The following is a 22,020-nucleotide window of genomic DNA, read 5'->3' as shown; positions in this document are numbered from 1 at the left end:
AACAGTCCCCAGAGCGCATATAGTACATAGGGCAAAGGTGACGGCTCCGGCCGCAGCTACAAGTACTCGGCGCCTCCTGGTGTATTAGGCTCCTCACCTTTCTTCTTGTGCGTGTGTACGTGTGTGTGTACGTGCATGTGCGTATGTGTGTACGTATACGTGCGTGTATACGTGTATGCACCTGTCTATTTGCGCGTGTGTGTATGTGTGTGCGTGTGTGTGTGTGTGTGTGCACATGCATGTGCGTATGTATGTACGTGTACGTCTGTGAATGCACGTGTCTATGTGCGTGTGTGTGTATGTGTGTGTGTGGGCCTGCTCCTCTTCGAAGACCTTCCTTACCCAGAAATGTCACGGTTCGAGCAAATCCTGACGACCGCGGGACCTCCGCACGTCGAACCGGCGGCGACCGCCCTACGTACCGCCCGTCAGTGTCACCGGATACGCCCAGGCTGTCCCTTTTTAAATTTTCTTTTATTTCATTTTCTTTTTCTTTTCTTTTTATCTTTGTCTTATTCTGTTTTGTTTTGTTTTAATTTGCATGGTTATTATTTAATTTTATTCTATTTTAATTGTGTTTCATTTCATTTTTCGTTATTTTTATCTAATTTTGTTTTATTTTTGTTTTGTTTTATATTAACTTGTTTTATCTTTATTTACTTTCATTTATTGATTTATTTATTGTTTTATTTTATTTTCTTTACCCATTTATTTAATTATTCGCTTATTCATTCGCTTATTTATTAATTACTTTATTTGTGTATTTATTTATTTATTCATATATATTTATTCAATTTATTAGTTTTTTGCTTCGTCTCAGCAGCGATCCACTAGTCAATAAATCAATCAATCATAGTCCACTGCCTCTTCCAACGTCTTCCACGCGTCGCACGATTGCGCCGACCTCTGCCACGTCACTCCTGCAAACTTCTCCGAGTCTCGGTTCCTCCACCTGTCTCGGTAGTGAACTCTTGAACTGTTGCATGACTTTTGTTTGTCACGGTACGCTCGCTCCCTGGCCCTCCCCCTCCCTCCCCCTCCTCCTCCCCCTCCTCCTCCTCCCCCTCCTCCTTCTCCTCCCCTCCCCCTCCTCCTCTTTATTCCCCTCCTCTTCCTCCTCCTCTTCTCCTCCCCCTCCCGTCCTCCTCTTCCCCCTCCCCCTCCTCCTCTTCCTTTTCCTTTTCTTACTCCTCCTCCTCCCCCTCCTCTCTTCCCTTTCCTTTTCTTCCCTCTCCTCCTCCTCCTCCTCTTCGTTCTCCTTCTCTTCCCCCTACTCCTCCTCCTCCTCCTCCTCTTCCCATTCCTCCTCTTCCCTCTCTTCCTCTTTCCTCTCCTCCTCTTCCTTCTCCTTCTTTCCCCCTCCTCCTCTTCTTCCTTCTCTTTCTCTTCCTCCTTCTCTTCTCCTTCTCTTTCTCCTCCTCTTCCTTCTCCTCCTCTTCCTTCTCCTCCTCCTTCTCATTCTTTTCCTCCTCCTCTTCCATCTCCTTCTCTTCCTCCTCCTTCTGTTCTCCTCCTCTTTTTCCTTCCATTTCTCCTCTTCCACTCCTCTTCCTCCCCCTCCTCCTCCTCCTCCTCCTCCTCCTCCTCCTCCTCCTCCTCCTTCACTTCCCTCTCCTTCTCTTTCTCCATCTCTCCTTCTCCTTCCCCTGCCCCTCCTCTTCTCTGTCTCTCCTTCTCCTCCTCCTTCTCCTCCTCTCTTCCTCTTCCTCTTCCTTTGCTTCCCTCATTCCCTCCTTCTCTTCTCTATCGTCCTCTTCCCTGCCTCTCCTCCTCCTCCTTTCCCTCCTCTTCTCTTCCTCTTCCTTCTACTTTTCTTTCCTCTCCTCCTCTTCCTCTTCTTATTTCTCCTTCTCTTCCCTCCCCTCATCATCCTTCCCCTTCTTTTCCCTGTCTCTCCTCCTCCTCCTCCTCCTTCTCTTTCTCTCCTCCTCTTCTTTCTCCTTCTCTTTCTTCTCCTCCTCCCTTGTCTCCCCTCATGCTCTTCCTCCTCCTCCTCCTCCTTTTCCTCTTCCTCCTCCATTTACTCCTCCTCTTTCTCTTCCTCCTCCTCCTGCTCTCCCTCGTCCTCCTTTTCTTCTTCCTCTTCCTCCTCCTCCTCCTCTGCATCTTCTGCCGAGTCAGGTGAATAAAATCGCCAGACGGCAGTGAGAGGAAAAGGATAAGTGCAGACGGGTACGTAAGGGGTTTTATGTCACAGAGGCTTAGAGGTATAGCCTAGGTAGGGCTTCTAATATCCCCTCTTCCTTCCTCCCACTCCCCCCTCCCTCTCCCTCCATCTCTCTCCTTCTATACCTCCATAGAGGCAGTGGTGAACTTTCTCTCTCTCTCTCTCTCTCTCTCTCTCTCTCTCTCTCTCTCTCTCTCTCTCTCTCTCTCTCTCTCTCTCTCTCTCTCTCTCTCTCTCTCTCTCTCTCTCTCTCTCTCTCTCTCTCTCTCTCTCTCTATCTCTCTATCGTAACCTATAACCTACTGTTACTTTTTTTTTTATAAGTTCAGGAGTCCATCAGGAGTCCAGTTCTTGGAAAAGAGACTGCGGGCAACACCTCGTTCAGACCCTTGCCCCTTGGCTTCGGATTCCGTTTTTCAGAGCCGAGATGTGGTCAAATAGTATTAAGATTAGATAAAAAAAAGTGTATATATATCATATTTAAATTATTTTGGTACTGGATTGGGGTGGAGGAGACGGGCTGCCACAAAGTTTAATGACATAATCTGGTGACATTCGAATTTAGTGGTAATATGACACCTGGTACAGACGGGGTTATTTGAGATGAATAAAATTGTCTGGCTTCAGTTCAGTTAAAAACCAAATGCCTCATGAATTCCAATGGGGTTTCTGTTTATCTCTCTCTCTCTCTCTCTCTCTCTCTCTCTCTCTATATATATATATATATATATATATATATATATATTCATACATATACAACGACAGGGTTCTTTTCATACCATTGAGTACATATGACGTCATGTCGACAGATCACAAATGTCATTGGTCAACCAAAGGATGTACTCTACTCGTTTCTTTTTTCAGCAAATATTTGAATACAAAATTCCTTTCAATTGAATAAAATCATCTGGCGATAGATCTCCATTCCTCTACAGGTAACTGATGAGTTTATTCGTATTTAAGGATTTTAATGAGAAAACCGTCCAATAGAAAGAATTTGTTGGGTGAAATCATATTTCAACAACAACTGCGTTCTCGCCAGGGATGTGTGATTTCGTAGTTTCAAAACTGGTTTAGCAGGCGACATTATACATCCCACATGGAAGGACCTAAGACTGGCAAAATATATTTATAATTTGCGTTAACTGCTCGAAACAGAATACCAATCTTTCGTGGCAATTATACATAATGATAAGGGTTCTATTTTATATTTACAGTAGCGTTTTTTCCATCTTATTCGAATGATTTTTCCTACTTTAGATTACTTTCCTGCCAGATTATTTATTTCAAATTTAATTAGATTGTCCAAGTAAGTCATCGTGGTCGTATTTGTCTGGAAATGTAAGGGATGGGTAGGGTGTCTGTTAGGGAGCTTGTCAGGAATGTTCCGAAGGGTTGGAGAAGGATGAGTGCATTTATTTGTTTGTGTAGTTATTTATTGATTTATTGTTTTTATTGATTTATTGTAGTTATCTATTAATTGTTTATTTCTTATCTATTAATTTTATGGTTTTCGCTGATTATACAATGTCAGAAGTTTGTCTATACCCTTCCACCCTAGCCATGAAAAAAGCGAGAGATGGGAAAATTAAATGAAATGACAGAATAATGCATGAATGAATAATCTTTACTAGAAATTTACTGACAGAGTCATGTGCGGAAATGACTTCACTCCCAGAACTTGTTCGAAAGGATCGAATTGTCTTGGATGTCAGGCTATTATTTTTATATGTTTTGTGTTATCATGATGTAACATTTTATGCATGTCTTATATAATTTTCTAATTTATAAAAAAACGGTGTTATAGATGAATATGTGCGAATAATGTAGTTTTATATAAAGAATTAGTGGACAACAGCTGAGTTATAGTCTTTGTTTTCTTGAGACTGTAGGTATACCAACTTCTCGGGAATTTCCATTTTATGAGATCCCATAATTTGTAAGATTTAGTTCTTTGGTTCACTATATATATTTAGCGAAAGAATAGATGATTTCTTTCAAGAGGTCTAGATGGTCTGTATAATTGTCTATATCGTATCGTAAACAATTTGCTCAATGATAAGCAATGTGTTTGAATTGCGCGGTCCAATGTGGCTTCCATTTCATCGAATGTCGTAGTGGAGAGTTTGTTTTGGTATTGCTGAGGTTGGACGTCGTCGTGAATGTGCTCCTACTTTTTTCATAAATTTCGCGGAACGAAAGAAGTTTTAAGTGTTAGGTGTGTACAGTTACTTACGCGAAGAGTTGTGATACCCAGTGAGTGTAAATTGTTTGTTGAAAATGCTTTATTTTGGTGAATTTTAATTAAATTGTGCGACCTTGGATGTTGTTTTACGTTACTGCACGGACGGTCCAAGGGTGACCTATAGCCATTACGTTTTGGTCTACGAATTTATGGTAATGTACTTGTTCTATCCAATTCTCGATTTATTGAATCCACAATGTTTTGTATTTCTTGCATTAGATCCACTTAGGTAAGTGTAGGACTATAGAATGGTTAAATTATTATTATAGGATGACACAAATTACATTCCAAATACGTTTACCCAAGTGTAGTCATGGACATGGAAGTGTGGGTTGATTTATCTTATTTCTTTATTATTTATTTTTAATATTGGAGTCGAATACACAATTTAAAAAATACAATGCATAAACTGCAAGGATGGTACAATAAAGCACATGTGACATGGCATTTGTAGTCCTCTCTAAAAACAAAAAATCCATATACACTTGAACAGATAGTAATATATATAAGAGACGTGTAAAATCATAATAGTTAATTGATATGATAATTATTGACATGATTCCTTATGCAGAGAAATAATGTATATAGCCAAGATACATGTTACCACAAATAATCTTTGACATAACATTTCATTATTAGGATTATATAATAAGAAAACTGGAGGAACTTTACTTACTTGGATGTGTCTAGAAGACCTCTTCACGGCCACAGTGATCCGCCACTCTTACCATTACATGAGATTTACTTGGATGTGTCTAGAATACCTCTTCACGGCCACGGTGATCCGCCACTCTTACCATTACATGAGATTTACTTGGATGTGTGTAGAAGACCTCCTCACGGCCACGGTGATCCGCCACTCTTACCATTACATGAGATTTACTTGGATGTGTCTAGAAGACCTCTTCACAGCCAGTGATCCAGCACTGTTACCATTACATGAGAAAATAGATGGTACAAAAAGTACTAATTAACACACAGCTGCAGTCATGCAAAGAAATATAGTAATATACACATGAGGAGACAAAATTAGTCATTAGAAGTAGTATCATGATATATAAGGAACTAATAATAAATAACAACTTGATTTCTGGATATTATTTGAGAAATGAAAATATTTTTAACCTGATATTTGTTATTTTTTTTATTTGGTAAGATTCTTAATGTTAAATGGAAGGTCATTCTGGGTGAAGATGTAGGTAATATTTTTCCTAGTACTGAATTTTACAAGGATTCTAAAATTTTAAAATTTTGATGAAGGAACTAGGAAGATATATTTCTTCCAGTTGATTAATTTCAATTCAAAGGCATTGCAGTAAGTAATGATTACCTAAGTGCTTATGGCAAAATATGAAACATTTTAAATTAATTATTTTACTTCTTTCACCAAGTGGAAAATTTACATCCCCACAGTGGCTAGCAATGGTTCTTGTAACCTATAGATCTCTGGGAAGAAACTTTAGATGTCTGTGTTGCATCAGCGTGTGATTGTTTCGGTGTCACTGGTTGGAAGGTATAGGGTCAACTCAGCCCATTGCTAACTTGGCCCATCAACTTGACCAAGTTGTCCCACCATGATAAGGTTGGGTAGGTTAGGTTAGATGAATTTATCATACTTAATTTCTTCAACCTCCACATCTATCAAAACAAAGATGGCGTCTCAAGCAGCTGATGGGACGAGTTGGCTAGCAAGTGGTTGAAAGTAGTAGGAAGAGAAGAGGAGTAGGCAGTTGTCGACTCTCCATATGTGGGGAAAATGCAAGATAGCAGAGGTTGACGGAGAGATCTTGTGCCTGGTCTGGAGACCCGTATGTTAACCCCTCAGGGTTGCTGTCCATCTTACAGAATCACATCCAAGTACCTGGCAATAGTCCCAAAGATATGAAAATGATGAGTGGTACGGAGGGTGAGTGGATTATGTATGGTAGAACATTAGAAAGAACTTAGACACTCCTGGAGTATAATTGCCCCCTCTGGCAACACAATTTAGTTAATTTTCATGGTGCTAAACATACCAAAATAAATTACCAACAATCAATTTTTTCACCAAAATTTAAAAATCCCGTAGTTGATATCAAAATATTCGTAAAATGTACCTACATGACAAAGGTGACTACTCTGCCATGGAGGCCGATCTGTCTGAGGAGTGGGTACACCAGATTAGGGAAGCAGATGGCTTATAACATCAGTGGCTGATGTTCAAAGAGAAAATAAAAGAAACGGTGACAAGACATATACTAACTAAAGTATTCTGAACTTTCAGCAATGAAAGGCTATAACTTAGACAAATTTACTATAGAAGCTATAAGAAACAAATGTTGGCAAAGATATATGGAAATTCAGGATCGTAAAAACCATGAGGAATACACAGGGCAGGGAAATAAAGTTAAGAAATTGCTATGTAATAATAACAGAATGATAGAAAATTGTGTAGCACAAGAAACAAAAAATAATCCTAAGAATTTTTGGAAATATGTCAAGAGTAAACAGAAGACTACAACTAACATTCCTGTTCTTGAAGATGAAAATAAAGGAAGAACCTGTACACAACTAATATAGAGAAAGTGCAAACATTATCAAAAAATTTTGCATCAGTCTTTACTAGGGAAAGTGGTACTGATAATGTGACCTTTGAGCAGTGAGTTCCAGATATTAACCAGCTTAACCGAGTTGAGGTATCACAGGAAATGGTGTTGCAACATATGACAAACTTGAAAATTGACAAGTCACCAGGACCTGACTCAGTTCATCCAAGAGTGCTATGGGATATAAGAAAGGTTTTAACTATTATATATAACAACACGTTCCAGACTGGCAGAATACCAGTGGACTGGAAGACAGCCAATATAAGTTCAATTTTTAAAAAGGGTAAGGAAAGAAGAGCCAAAAACTACATACCAATAAGTCTCACATGCATTATTTGTGAAATATTGGAAAATGTAATCACATCAAATATACTTAATCATATGAAGGAGAATAATCTGGTAAGCAACAAACCATGCGGATTTATTGAAAGGCGTTTCACAACTCTACAATTACTTAAGGTGCTTGATATCTGGACATTAACTCTAGAAAGTGGTAACTGTGGATGTGATGTATCTGGACTTTATGAAAGCATATGACACAGTAACCCATAACAGACTATTGACCAAACTAAATATGTGTGGAATAACTGGACAAATATACAGATGACTTGAGACATTCTTACTTGGAAGAAAGCAGAGTTATTGTTAATGGAGAAGAATTTGAATGGCAAGAAGCGTTAAATGGGATACCACAAGGAAATGTTTTAGGACCAGTGCTTTTCATCATCTACATCAGTGACTTGCCAGATGTCATAAAATCTGATGTTTATATATTTGCTGATGATGCTAAATTGTTCAGAACTATACCAGGTCCAGATGACACTAACATACTCCAAGAAGACTTAAAACACCTCTATGACTGGTCTGATAAGTGGCTGCTAAAACTACATGCAAGTAAATGTAAAATAATGCATTTATGTGGGTAACAGGCTAACAACAATTATGATCACAGATATAGCACGTATAACAGTTCAGAAGGTATAATTCAAGCAGAATTAGAATATACACAAAAAGAACAAGATCTAGGAGTATTAGTGGACAATAAATTGAAGTTTGAAGACCATATTCAATGCAAAATCAACAAAGCCAGTCAAATTATGGGTGTCATCCATAGGACTTTTAACACATGAATTTAAAAATGTTTCATTCACTATTTACAGCTATGGTAAGACCCCATCTGGAATATGGCCAAGTAGTCTAGAGCCCTTTGTGGAAAAAAGATATTAGAGCCATAGAAAATGTACAGAGAAGAACCACAAAAATTATTCCTGGTCTAAAGAACCTAACATATGAGGAAAGATTGAAAAAAGTAGATTTACCATCATTAGTTTATAGAAGAGTCAGGGGAGATATGATAGAGGCATACTGGTATAAGATGATGCATGTGAAATATGGAGAAGAAGCTGCACCACTTTTGATGACAAGTAACCAGGGGACATGATTACAAGCTGTACAAGAGGAGAGCCAGAAGAATGTTGTGAAAGAACTATTTTACCTACAGGATTGTGGACGTCTGGAACAGTCTGCCTACTCGTGTTGTAAATGCTCCTACTAAGGCTTCCTTCGAACGTCATTTGGATAAGCACTGGGATGGACAAGATGTCAATTTTAATTTTGAAGCAACTCTTAATGTCACCAGAAAAATTATCAATGAGGATCTGGATATAGAAGGCTAATAGCCTGTGTCCAGTAATAACATTAGTAAGTTGATACTATATTTTGCTATTTTTGTCACCAAATGAGTAGGGGGAGCAAATTATGTTGCTGTACAGGTTCACAACTTCAGGTGTGCCAGAACTTGTTTGTTATTGGAAATTGCTTGTGTTGTAGCTACAGTTTTGCTTGGTGACATTACATATCTTTCAGTTAATTTCAGACACTAATTCAATAGAAGATAGGACCCTATGTACTTAGGGTTGAATCGGTGTGTTCCTGATAGTGAAGTGATGCCTTTCATGGATCATTGTGACGAGTGCTGTGCAATTTTATATATCATAGGGTAGGCCTGAGGGCTAAAAGGATTAAGGTTCGGCTCATTTCTGTATTGCTCCTAGCAACTTTTTCTCTTATTGATTTTTGTCAAGAAAAATGTGTATTACATTGATGTATAATGATTTACAAGATTATTATTGTTTAATTTTCTAACGCTTTATCACTTAGGTGTGCACTTCTAAAAAAATTCGTACTTCTATATTTAATGTCTGATCTGATCCTTTATACAACCTGTTTTTTATAATAATATAAATGTAGACATTTTGAAAGTTGATTTGAGTGGGAATAGGTAACACAGGAGTCTTAGAGTTTATTCCTGGATTAAATGTAGATGAAGACTTGTGTTTTCTATTCCCACTTGTGTCAATACTATGTATTTTCAGAACTGTGGAACCATAAGATTTATGGCAGTCCATTCCTTTGGCCTGATGATACTTTTCTGGTTTTGTTCTGACAGATTAATGATACGTAATTAATTCATTCACCAGAGGATAGAACCCAAAACTGAGGGTGTTTATCTTTTTGAAATTAGGGTCATGAAAGGTTTTTAATAGAAATGTATAGCAGTATTGGAATCTTGGAGGTCCTTTCTGCAAAAACTATTTCCTTCTCCAACCCTCTAGTGCTAAAGAACAAATTAATTTCTTTTAGAACAAAAATTTTGTATAGAAGACTATCCCCATCTTCTTATATTTTGTCTTAATGAATTTGAAAAAAATGTATTTCATTTGGAAGTTAATGATCTGTATAATGCAGCAGAACATTTATTGCTACCAATGCTGTGCAACAAAGAGGAAGAAGGAAAAAAAAATATTCCTCCCATGTAGTACTTTCACTTTCACTTTGTACCAAAATATTCAAGCATTTGTAAGATGTTTCATTGTAATTGTGAAGATGACTAGAAGGTCTTGAAACTTGTTATTATAGTATCACCATTGAAATCTATGGACTGTCATCTTCTTTGTTATCATAAGAGTTTTTCCACTATTATTGCTATTACTATTGTTATTATTATTATTTATCTTTTATTTTTTACTTGTATACAATTTCAGTCATCTCCATGATCTATCAGTTTTGTTCCCAAACCAGCTATTGTCAATGTTGACATGATTGTGAAACCTGGAGATAAAGATTTGGCAATATAGTACTGTTTTCCATATCAGTGGGCTGGGGTGAAATGAAACCTCACATTGCAACTGACCAAACTAGTGTTTATTTATATAAATTTTGATATATTTTTTCTGCATATAATCATGTTATGGACCAAAAGGTCTCTTATTAGTATTCTTTGCCATTGTAGTCCACTGTTTTGGGTGGGAAGAGCTAATATGTATTTACCTAATTATAGTATAAAGGAAGAGGAGTAATACTTGTTGGATGCTATCTCCTATTCTCTAATTTTAATCACGCATAGCCTCAAATTCATGTGCAGTTCCAACTTTATCTATATCTTTGATTCCCCATTACCATAATTAGATTTGTCATTTGAATTCATGAATTAGTTGAACTTGGGCTATATCACCTAAGTTATTCCAAGTATTTATGGATCTATATCCTGTAGCACAGAAATTGCAAAAAACAGTGGCTTATAGGGAACCCTGAGTTTCTGTGCTGGGTATGAAATGTTGGACACCTGTTTGGCTTGGGAACTAACAATGGTGGTATTGCATGATGGATCAATTAGTCAATCTGTTGCCCAAGATCTTTCTTTCAGGAGACCTGTAGTCCCCAAGACACAAGCCATGACCACCAGCTGGAACTATTTATAAATGTGCCCCATTATATTCAAGAGTTAAAATTCAACTCCATAAAGTGATTCTGAGATAGCTTAGTGACCACCATCAGGCTCAACCTGTAAGAGAATAAATAGAAAAATAATACAAGTTTAGATAAATTATAAAATTAATGTATAAGTAAATAAATAAATAAGATCAATCTAAACCATGCACATGGGAGCCTAACTTGGCAGTTCTTATGACAGTTGCTATATTATTTTACTCAGTTGTGAGGGTACTTTCTTTACAGGGTAATTTTATTTTGATTAACATTAGGGGCCCCCTTCTGCCCATAAAGGTGTCCCTTCAGTGGAAGTTTATTGGTTTAACAATCTTGTTTAATCAACAGTCTTGGTTTTCTGCCATGCCTCTCATGGGTGACCAGAGACATAAACAAAGGCACTGTTGCCAGTTTTCCTGAAAGCTATTTCGGGCAAAAGTATGAGGAGCTTACCTTGAGGTTAGGAGTAACCGGGTCATCCAATGGCCAACATAACACTCCTCCCAGTTAGTTTTTCAACATTGCAAAAAAAATCAGTGAACTTGGTGCATATGCATATGAAAATGACCACACCCAGTCTATGTGCTTTCAAAGACAGTTGTCATTAATCTATATGATAATGAACCCATTTACCCTTATCAGAAATCTGGTTATTCTGATATGGCAAATACCATGAAATTTTATTTACCTGAGGGACCCACATGGTCAAAGAGGGTTAAAAGTAAACCCAATCAACCCATTTGTCCCAAGGAATAGATCGGAATTTTTGTCAGACTTGTGGTAGCCAATGTTATTCATCTGAAAGAAGGTCCTTGTCTTCAGAGAGTTAAAAATTATGGAAACTAAACTTTTATGACTTATGAATTTCAGAGTTCATCGAAACTGTATGCATATAGATTTATGAGCTAAACAAATCTTTAGCAGTGTTTTCATCCTTTTGCTGATAAATGTTGGGAGCTTACTAGTGGTGGTCCTGCAAGATGGACAGCAGAGAGAATCATCTCCCTTTCACCTCCATCTAGAGGTGCCCTGAGGGGTTGGCACTTGGTGTCTGGACTGGGCCCAAGATTTCAATCGGCTTTGATTATATGTCTTCAATTTCTCGCACAAGGAAAGCTGCAAACTAGTGACTGTGTCCCTCTTTTGTCTTATCACTTTCAGTTGATGGCACAGAAAAGGCCCCACGTAACATAGTCAAGTTCCTTCCCAGACACTTCATTGGGACCACTTACACTTAGTTGTATTACAGCTGTTAATGATGCATCTGAGATGGTGCACCATTGTGATCAGGTGGCTCTCACAGCTCCTAGCGTATGTCTGGTGTTGGTGGCTGGTTGGGCAGTTTTGCCAGCCATTTATGTAGGTGTCCATGGACCCCCCCCCCCTTCATATTATTTAGTGTTGCTAAGATGCAACTGAACAATCTGGCACCATTGTAATTGAAACTGTACTGTATCAAGGTTTTCATGCATTGTATTGAGGCTTGGGAAGTCTTGATAAGACACATCCATCCACTCATCTTGTGATATAGTTCCTTTATGGTGATTGTTTGGAACTATTTCCTTAAGTGTCTTCCAGACATGGATGGTAATGTAGTGCTCCCTGTGCTGCTGGAGAGAGTACAGCTGCAGTAACTCAGGAACTTCTCATTAAATCAGATGTAAACCTCGGATCTTGCTGGTGTATGTTCTCTGGTGCTTCAAGTTTTTACTGTCAAGATTCTGTGCATAATACAATTGTTCTAAATATATTCAGTTTCTTATTTGGCTTCTTTGTGAGGTCTTTTAAGTGACGGGTGATGGTCATATATTTATCAGATGTAAAGCTAAGTATTTTAAGGTTTTTGTCAAATAGGTGGGGTTGTTTTTTTATTTAGCCATTAGTAGCTTCTTAGAGTCTAGGGTAAGCAGTGTCACTGAAGATGTCTATGAGTGAATATTCTGTTTTGTTTTGGTCACAGCTCTAGCTTATTGAGGGGATTTTTGGCTGCTATTTTGTAGTTGCAGTGTTGGACTTTGTTTGTATAGTGAGCACTTTGTTGTTGTGCTCTGGGTTTTGAGTGGGGAAGTTATTTAAGAATAGTGTTGGTGTCTTGCTCCTTGTGTAGTATTTTGGTCCCTGATAGCTGGTTGTTTTTTTATTCTTTGGTCAGATATCTCCAGGAACAGGAACCAAAGATTAGCATGTAAATGCTGAATTCACCTTGTTTAGATAAAGAGAGTATGCATGGTTGGCAAAGCTATTTCTACCATTTCCCCTCTCTGCAAAAATTTGACATACTAAATGTGATCCTCTCATTCTTGGAAGTAGTAGAGAATGTTTTTTGAATATCAGGGAAAAGTGAAACTAACCTAATGCACACATTGAAGGAATAGCATTGTCTTGTATGTTGTCAGTGGGTAATTTTATTGAGCATAGGAAAACCAAGATCCAGAGTATAAGACCTGTTATCAGTAAGTCAGAATGCAACCCCTGCTGCTTAGATGTAGGTGTTGATGTTATTCCATCCCTGTGCTTCTGGTGGTCACATATAGCCCTTGTACAAGTGTTGTAAGTATTGTACAGTTCAGTGGGACAAGTATTGGTATAAATGTTTCGGGACAAAGTAAAATATTTAGAGTGCAAGGAAGCATTAACTAGTGTTCCTTTATTTTAACCACATAATATATGAAGGTCATTTACAACGCATGTCAGTAGTTCACAAAATGCTCATAAGAATGGAGGAGACTGCAAGAGATCATAAGGCCTACACTAGGTAGTTCCCTGTCCACTACCATAGTTCCAACCCTTTCTTAAAACAACCAATAGTTTCAGCACTCACTACATTGTTACTAAGGCTGTTCCATTAGTGAGCCACTCTATTGGTAAATCAGTTCTTGCCTAGTTCCTTCTTAAATTTATGGTTGCTTTAATACTTGATCTAGAAATTCTAGTCTTTGAAAAAATTAAAGTTACGATAGTGATCTTGTACATGGTTTTCAAATACTATATTGAAAATGTACTGCATTGGTGTTTCTTTGTATATTCAGTATAGAAGTGTTGCTGGTCACTAGGGTTAGGGGATTAAGGTTTCTGTGAATGTCTCTAATGCCCCAGCTTTTGTAACCACTCATATTTGCAAGTACAAAGAAAAGGCACCAAAAATAGTGAAACAGGGTTGGCATAAGTACATTATATTGGATACATTTTGTTAGGCTACTGCAGAACACACTGATGTTGAGGCTATTGCGGAATACACTGATGTTGTGTGAGGGTAGTGAGTGACAGTGAGTCCTTGTGGTGTGTGGGTTGTGGTGGGAATATCTCAGTGCAAATCAGTTTGGGGTCACAGATGAACCTTTGTACATGAAGAGGAACCATGAATAATCAAATCTATTAAGTGCAAACATGTGAATAGGAGGGGTTATGTGTATTATTTGCCTTCAGTATAAGGCCTTTTGTATTGAGAATGAAGATTGTGTGCTGAATGTTAGGCTGACCATTATGCAAGACTAGTTATGCAGTATTACAATACCATATCCTCTCCATTTTTATGTTTGGGTACCTTGAATATGGTTTGCATATAACCTAGTGTTATCTGCTTTGTTAGATAAAACTGAGGACCGGTATGAGATGAAAATGAATTTGGTCTTCAAAGTACTGTATTTGCTTATACTGGCAGGTGCACAAAGAAAGATTAAATCCTGTATGTTGCTAATGGTAAAGGGGATACCATGAATGATAAGAGTGATAAGAGGTGGTAAGAAAGAGGAGATTAGTTATTACATAAGTGTATGTTTAAACATTTATAATGATTATCAATATCATAATGTCCTTGGGCTTTGGTGCAGTTGGTTAGATACGATTCCTGACTTATTTTTAGATACTGTAAACCCTCTATAAATAGGATATCTATAAGTCGGATATCAGATAAATCAGACTGTATAGCCACTGGATTATTTTTATCTAAATCGGATTGTGGCAATATATGCAGTGGGCATCCTTTAAAGTTTCTCGCCAAACCAGCCACCCACGCTGACACGCGTTGCTCCTTGGTCAATTTACGTTGTGTTGCCCTACCGATCAGACGTACAGTCATTTGGCCGATCCTCACTTATGTTATCCGCTGTCCTATTTGTACTTTGTGACGGCTTCCAAGGCTAATCGTGTGCCTTCTACATCATCCGAAAAAGGAAAGAGGAAAAGTCTCAGTATGAGGGAGAAATTGAAGGTGATCGAGTTGTATGAAAAAGGCACCAAGAAGGAGGACCTCATGACCTAATTTGACCTTAAAAGATTGACTCTCAATGCTATTTTGTGGGCTAATGAATGAATAAGGGAAGTAGTGAAAAAATCAAAGGTGGAAAGGCACAGGAAGTGTTTTGCTCACAAAAACTCCACCGTGAAAACTTAGACGAGGCAGTTTATAAGTGGTACATGCAGCATCATGCTGAGGAGCTTCCTTTGAGAGGCCTGGACATTCAAAATGCTACACAACGCTTAGCAAACCACCTTGGGATCCAAGATTTTAAGTGCAGTGATGGCTGGCTGTGGCGGTTCAGGAGGCACCATGGCTTGGGGAACCAAGCAATCATAGGTGAGCTGCTGAGCACTGATACTAGTGCTGTGGACCCTTTTATTGCAAAATTGCATGAGTTGATGGTGAAGGAAGGACTATATGAATTTCAGGTGTACAATGCTGACAAGACTGGGCTATTCTGGCATGCTCTGCCCAGAAATACCCAGACCTTCAAGGAAATTTCTAGCACTCCTGGACACAAAGTGATGAAGGAGCGGCTATCAATTCTGGCATGTGGAAATGCAGATGGCTCACATCGTCTCAGACCTGTGATTGTCGGCAAGACCATCAGGTATATGAACAGGCTGGGGCTCCTTCAGCCTGGTTCAGCCAGAACATTGTTGAAGAATGGTTCCTTCAGCACTTTGACCTGGTTGTAAGGAACCACCAAGCTAAATATGGAATAAAATCTGATGAAGTGAAGGCACTCCTAATTCTTGATAATGGCTTCATAAAGACATTAATCTTTCTTCTTAACACTACCTTGATGGTCCATCCCATGGATCAAGTCATCATTGAGAGTGCCAAAAGGCACTACAGGAACATGTTCCTCAAGCAGTGCCTTGTTGTAGTTGAGGATGGCTATATTGACTGCTGAGCCAAGAAAACAAAAGAAAATTTCAAAGCTTATACAGTGAAAGATGTGATATTCAATTGGGCTAAGACCTGAAAGAAAGTGCCCCTGTCAACTCTCAAATGGCTGGTGCAAGCTACTAAAGACCCCTAAAACTCCAGCAGCATGCAAAGATGATTTTGAGGGGTTTGAAACTTCAATGATGGTGGATATGATGCATCAAGCTAGACAGGGAGAAATTTAGCAGGAGAACTTTAATGTGCCTGGTTATCACTATATGACTGACGAAGAGATAGTTTGCAAGATGAACTGGAGGAGGAAGATGATAATGAAGAAGAGGCAACAAGTGTGCAGTGGGATCCATCTCTGGCAGCTGGGCTAGAAGTAATTTCAACCTGCCTCAGATTCATCGATAATGTTGGAGAGCCCTTGGCTGAACACTAGTAGGCGCTGTGCATCATGAGGATGAAGATTCTCAAGCTGCAGGATGCAAAGCAGGTTCAACAAAAAATCTCCTTTTTCAAACCACTGTCCCCCCATGATGAAAGAGGCAATACACACAGTCTGAAGAGTCAGTTCCATCCACCTCTTCACTTTTAAGATCTCATTGACAGTGTGTAAACATTTTGGTAAAACATACTTGATGCAAACCCATGTTTGAATCCAAGAGCTATCGGTGACTTTTGGAGTAAAATGACCTTTTAGCAGTCAAAAGTATGGTAGCTACTGTTGCTAAGCTGAGCAGATCAGACGAGTTCATCTAAAGCAGTGACTCCCAACTTTTGTTTGGGCATGCCCCTTGTAACATATAATTCTTATATACACATACACACAGATATGCACCATATGCGTTAACTTAAACTCATACTCACACAAACTTGCCAGAATTAAAATCACTGTTAATAACTCGTTCTCAAATTGTCCACCTTAAAAATCAAATTGACCCCCCCCTCCCCCCTTGTGGGGCATGTGCCACATTGGGAACTACTGATCTAAACCGACATTATCCTAAGAAGTTTGGGGAGGGGGTGTTTTCAGCAGCTGAATAAAATCACCTTGCAGTCACCAGAAGAAACATAAATATTTAGGTACATGAAGATGATCAGTTAACTGCATACCCAGCAACTTTTTTTGGAGGAAACTTTTTTCAATTTAAGATTTTTTTTTTATTGTTTCTTTTTATAGTATTTTTCTTGCTGATTATGGAAATAGATTTCATTTTTATTTATTACCAGTAGTTTACTTGAAATTTTATTTTGAATATACCATTTCCGACAAAAATGAGATAACTCGTCCTCCCTTTTTTATTGTCTTTTTCCCAACTTTAGAATAAAAAAAATATAGGGAAATTATTCTTATTTTACTTTTTTATATCTTATTTCAATTGACATGGGATTTCCAATGAATGAGAAGCGTGGTGGTAGAGGAAGCATATTTTGTTCCGACACGTCGTGTCGACACCAGTGTCGTACATCCTCCTCCTCCTCCTCCTCACTTAAGAGAGAATAGCCATTGTCAGATGAACTTGCACACTCATTTGATGTATCCAAGCTTCTAATTGAAGCTTCATATTCATTCTCATCATCTGAGCTTGACATCTGGGCATAATAAAAAAGAAGTGAGTGTATGTGCTCAAAAGCAACGAGTCTGCTTCCTTTGACTGATACCTTATCACTAACCAATGCATCCTGAGGCGGAAGAGACACAGCTTACAATTCACTGAGTATACTCGTTGATGGCCGAGAACTGACCTAATTCAACAATTATACTTGTCTGTGTCTGTTTTTGAAACATTACGTTTAGGCGAGTTTACTTATTGCTCTCTGGAAAAAGAAATTGGGTGAGACGAGTTTACTCGTCCTTGCCAGGTAAAGGGTTAAAAATATTAATAGAAAATTACTGTAACCTATAGAAGCCTTAGGTTTTCCTTCATTAGAATAGAATTGCTTGACAACATTGAGAAGGAATATATAAATAGCACATTTGGCATGGGAAGACCACATCCATACTAGGTTGTGAGGAACATCTTGATGAAATTTTATTATGCAGATGTTACCTGAATATGATTAACCTAGTATTAGGTTAGTTGAAGGACATTGTCTTGTCACCTTGTGATTTATGAAGCCTTGTTATGTGCACATCTACATCTCCTGCATTTGTCCTCCACAACTGAGATTTCAACCTTTGGAAATGCAGATTAAACTTTTGATTTGTCATCATTATCCAAATAGTTTAAATCCTAGGTAACACACGATAGCTGTCGTCAGAAGAGTTATGTTTAAACCTTTTCAGTGAAGGAGGGGAGAGAGAGGTGGTAACAGGAGTGAGAGTAACCAGTATCACTAAGCCATCACACATATTTATATTCTGTCAGCTCCTTCACCACCACATGAAGGTGCACCTCTAATGGGCTGCCACTGTTTCTTTAGTCCATTCATGTCTGCAGGATTTGAACTAGGAACTGAACAGAAAAGTTATTTTTTTATTGATATTTTCTTGTACATGGTTAGTGATTCTATACATTATCTTGGTGGATTTTTGTTTAAGAATAAATAGGAAGTTCCTAGGATACAATATCTTGAAAACATTAAAAAATTTGTTTACTTCAATCAGAGCCAATTCCTGTAGTTGGACTGCTCAGCTAGACAGTCTAGGTAATTGCAACAACAACAACTGAACCTCTTGAGGCATGTATGTGTATAATGTGTGCATGTGGGACAGGACTTGCAAGTCCTGGTTTTTGTTCACTGTCTTCAGCTAGTAACAGCATAAGAGGTGAGTACCTGAACATCACCTCCCAATTGCAAAAACCCCAGTGACATTTATGAAAGGTTATATCACCAACAAAGCCCCAGATGTCTTATTGTCAGAGATACCACAGGTGTTCCTCAAAGAAAGACCGGGGACATTGAATTGATTGGTACTTATCCCAAAGATCACCATGGGGAGATGTTGTTGGATTATCATGGGATTCCCAACACCAGAACAACAGTATCCAGGTTGAAAATCACCCCCTCAAGCTTAGTTAGATCTCTGCCCCAAACGCTTGCATATAAAATCCTCACCACTTTTACTGGTTTTGAGTTAAGCACGGATAATACAATATAATGAAAAAGGCAAAACTGTAAGATTTTTTTTATTCTTTTCTTTTCTCTTTCTTTTCTTTTCCTCAAAAAACTTCTTTGGCTGGAGTGCCAAAGTATAGTTTTTTGAGAAAAACGCTCTCATGTTTCATTTCATTGTATTATCTGTGCTTAGCTTGAAACCAGTGATTGAGATGCCCCTCTGGTTCTGGACACCTCGTATGTTGCAGGGGTTTCTGCTACTTGAAGGTAAGGTTCTGGTATTTACCTCCTTGCTGCTGTTACTAGCCAGGGACATTTTGCAAACTCTAATTGAGGTGGGCATGATGCCATGCCAAAGATTAGTCCACTTGAATGCCCGTTGGCTTGAGTATTAAACAAGTTAAAGTGAGATTGAGAGTTATTGTGATATAGAATGTTAGGAGGAGAGTTCATGGTCCACAAGGATTAATAAAGAAAAACATCTTAATTAGCTGAAAGTGTTAAGTGAATTGAGTATAAGAATTATATTTCCTTCACAACACACATTTCATGTATGTTTTCAATATAAATATGTATTACTGAGCAGTGACTTTATAGCATCAGAGATAAATCTTTGCAACTTGTTTACTGATATGTATATGGTATTTCTTTCAGCGTCTTTTTAGCCTCACACATGTAGAAGAGGCCGTGAAGCATGGAGAGAGGACCCATGTGGGTCAGTATTAAGGGTTGACTGGGAGCGCTTTTGCTAAATCACCAAGTTGGCTGTGTTCACTTCCATGGTTAGTGTTTTTATAAATCTATTTTGACATTGGTTTTTCATCATCTACATGTGCATCTTATTGACGTGTTTAAGGATTTTGTGTGAGTACTGCTGGACAATCTTGCACTGCCAAGGTGCATATTCTAAGGATTTCTGTTGAATTGATTTTTCGACTTTGTTTTTGCAGATGTGGGCAGTGGTTGCTGCCTTTGGTAGCTTATTGGTCAGCAGTTGCTTAGGAGATATCATTGTTACTAAAATCCTGTCAAATGTAACTAAGAGATATATCATTGATGAACCAGCTCTCTTTGGACCACCAATTCCTCTTGATGGATTCACAGTAAGTATAGAACAATGTTTAGTTTATGATAAAAACACATGCATGCATGCACGCATACACACACACATCGGTTGTAGTAGCAGCGAAGTCTAGACTCCGGTGATTTCTACAAGTTTCGAGGATCACAACGACCTGTGTTGTATTAATAGGGAAGGGGAAAGCTTGTGGTGTAGTGGGAAGGTGAGGAAAATGGAAGGAAATGAGGATGGGGAAATAGGGCCCAGGAACAACTCAGGCGGTATGTAAACAAAAGATGGCCCGACGACAATGGTAAAGTTTATGTGATTAGTAAAAATTAGAAATATAGATAAGAGCAGTGCAATGGAAGGTGAAGAAAACTATTTCCATGGATTTGATGAGAGAGGAAATGACAACCTCCCCCGACTAGTAAATTTAGATGAGAAACTAAAAGAAATTAATGAAAATTGGGAAGCTAAGTTTAACCAAATAAAGTCAATTACTCAAAGAGTTGATAAGCTGGAAGAATTAAAGAAGGAGAATCAAAACCTAACGAAAGAAGTAGTAGAATTAAAAAGACAGTTAAGAGAAGCAAAGGAAGAGAATGAGGAATTGAAGAGGAGTAATAAAGAAAATAAAGAGTCCATAGCAAAAGAGGTAAGTGGTTGGAAAAAAGTACAAGAGAACAATAAAATTGAATTTAGAGGTATAATGGAACAGCAGATGAAATGACAAACTGAAGACACAGTTACTAAAGTGATGAGGGAGAAGGCGAATACAGGTAAACGTCGACTTACGATGGCATTAGGTTTCGATAGAGCCATCGTAAGACGATCTCATCGTAAGTCGATCCCCACTCTGTTCCGTGGTCACTGTACCTAGCCTACCTGTATATTAACCACCAGAGATACTGAATATAGCCTATTAAACATGTACAGTAGTTTATTTAATTATTTTTATCCTTTTTACCATATTCAAACACTATAATATGTATTTTCAGTACGGAACTTAAATCTCGCGGGCAGCAGCCAATGCCAGCCGTACGACGTGACGTAATAATACTCGCATCATAAAATATAGTCACCGCTTATATCGATCGTTCTCTCTTTCACCCGCGAATTTTGAAAACCACAGAGAATGAATCATTTGAGAGAATGTAAAAACACAGGGGGGACTACAATAAATATAATCGAGACGCCGATATGGCAGCGTCGCGAATCCACTTGCTCCTCATGGCGCCTACATGTGCGGCACCTTATGTATGGGTTTAAATTATCATATCGTCGTCGTCATCGTAAAGTCGAACAATCGTAAGTCGCGGCCATCGTAAGTCGACGTTTACCTGTATAGTAAGAGACTTAGCAGGTAAAAAGAAATGTATAATTACATTAGGAATGGAAGAGAAGTATAATCTAAATAGGACTACAAGAATAAACGAGGAAAAGGAAAAAAGTAGATAATATATTAAAAGTAGTTCAAGAAGATGAACCAGAAATAGGGAAACAAATAGAAGAAATGTATAGGCTCGGGAAATACAATACAGATAAGACCAGACCAATTGAGGTTAAATTCAGGTCACAAACGACAGCAGAGATCTTAGCAAAAACAGGGAAACTAGCAGACAGCAATATAAAAAGGTATGGATAAAAAAGAAATGAATAAAGAGGAAAGAGAGGATGAGAAAACAAAAAGACTAGAAGCTAAGGAAAAAAATGAGATGAGAACAGAGTCAGAAAAAGAGAAATTCTATTGGAGAGTAGTGAATATGAAAGTGAGGAAATGGTTCATAGCAAAGGAAAACAGAAGGGAAACGGAAAACACAATAGAAGTAGCAGAAAAGTAAAAGTGTCTTACACAAATATAGATGGCTTAATAACAGGCTTGAACGAACTGAATGATTATCTGAAGGAAAAAGAACCAGATATAATGGGAATTGTAGAGACAAAATTGAAAGGTCCTTTACCACCCAACAGTGTAGGACATGGTGCATGTAATAA

At 38.2% G+C, this 22,020-nt stretch overlaps 1 protein-coding gene across 6 annotated transcripts in view; it reads left to right on the top strand.

The window, feature by feature from the left end:
• The first annotated feature begins 4,273 nt into the window (after positions 1 to 4,273).
• The window catches only part of gzl (godzilla E3 ubiquitin protein ligase), a 35,472-nt gene continuing 17,725 nt past the window's right edge, over positions 4,274 to 22,020 (top strand). For 3 of the 6 annotated variants that reach the window (XM_076205788.1, XM_076205793.1, XM_076205792.1), the window contains exons 1-3: positions 4,280 to 4,423; positions 19,617 to 19,744; positions 19,913 to 20,065. In XM_076205788.1, coding sequence (XP_076061903.1) covers positions 19,742 to 19,744; positions 19,913 to 20,065 — 156 coding nt within the window. In that variant the 5' untranslated portion in view covers positions 4,280 to 4,423; positions 19,617 to 19,741. Of the gene's footprint in view, positions 4,565 to 19,616; positions 19,745 to 19,912; positions 20,066 to 22,020 lie in introns of all 6 variants that reach the window. The other 3 variants (XM_076205789.1, XM_076205791.1, XM_076205790.1) reach the window with 3 other exon arrangements.

This window comes from Oratosquilla oratoria, chromosome 22 (assembly GCF_046742065.1).
Source record: "Oratosquilla oratoria isolate Oo_2021 chromosome 22, ASM4674206v1, whole genome shotgun sequence".
In the NCBI taxonomy this organism is placed as follows: domain Eukaryota; kingdom Metazoa; phylum Arthropoda; class Malacostraca; order Stomatopoda; family Squillidae; genus Oratosquilla; species Oratosquilla oratoria.
Note: the sequence above shows the minus strand (reverse complement) of the source record. Positions and strands in the feature narration are given on the sequence as shown.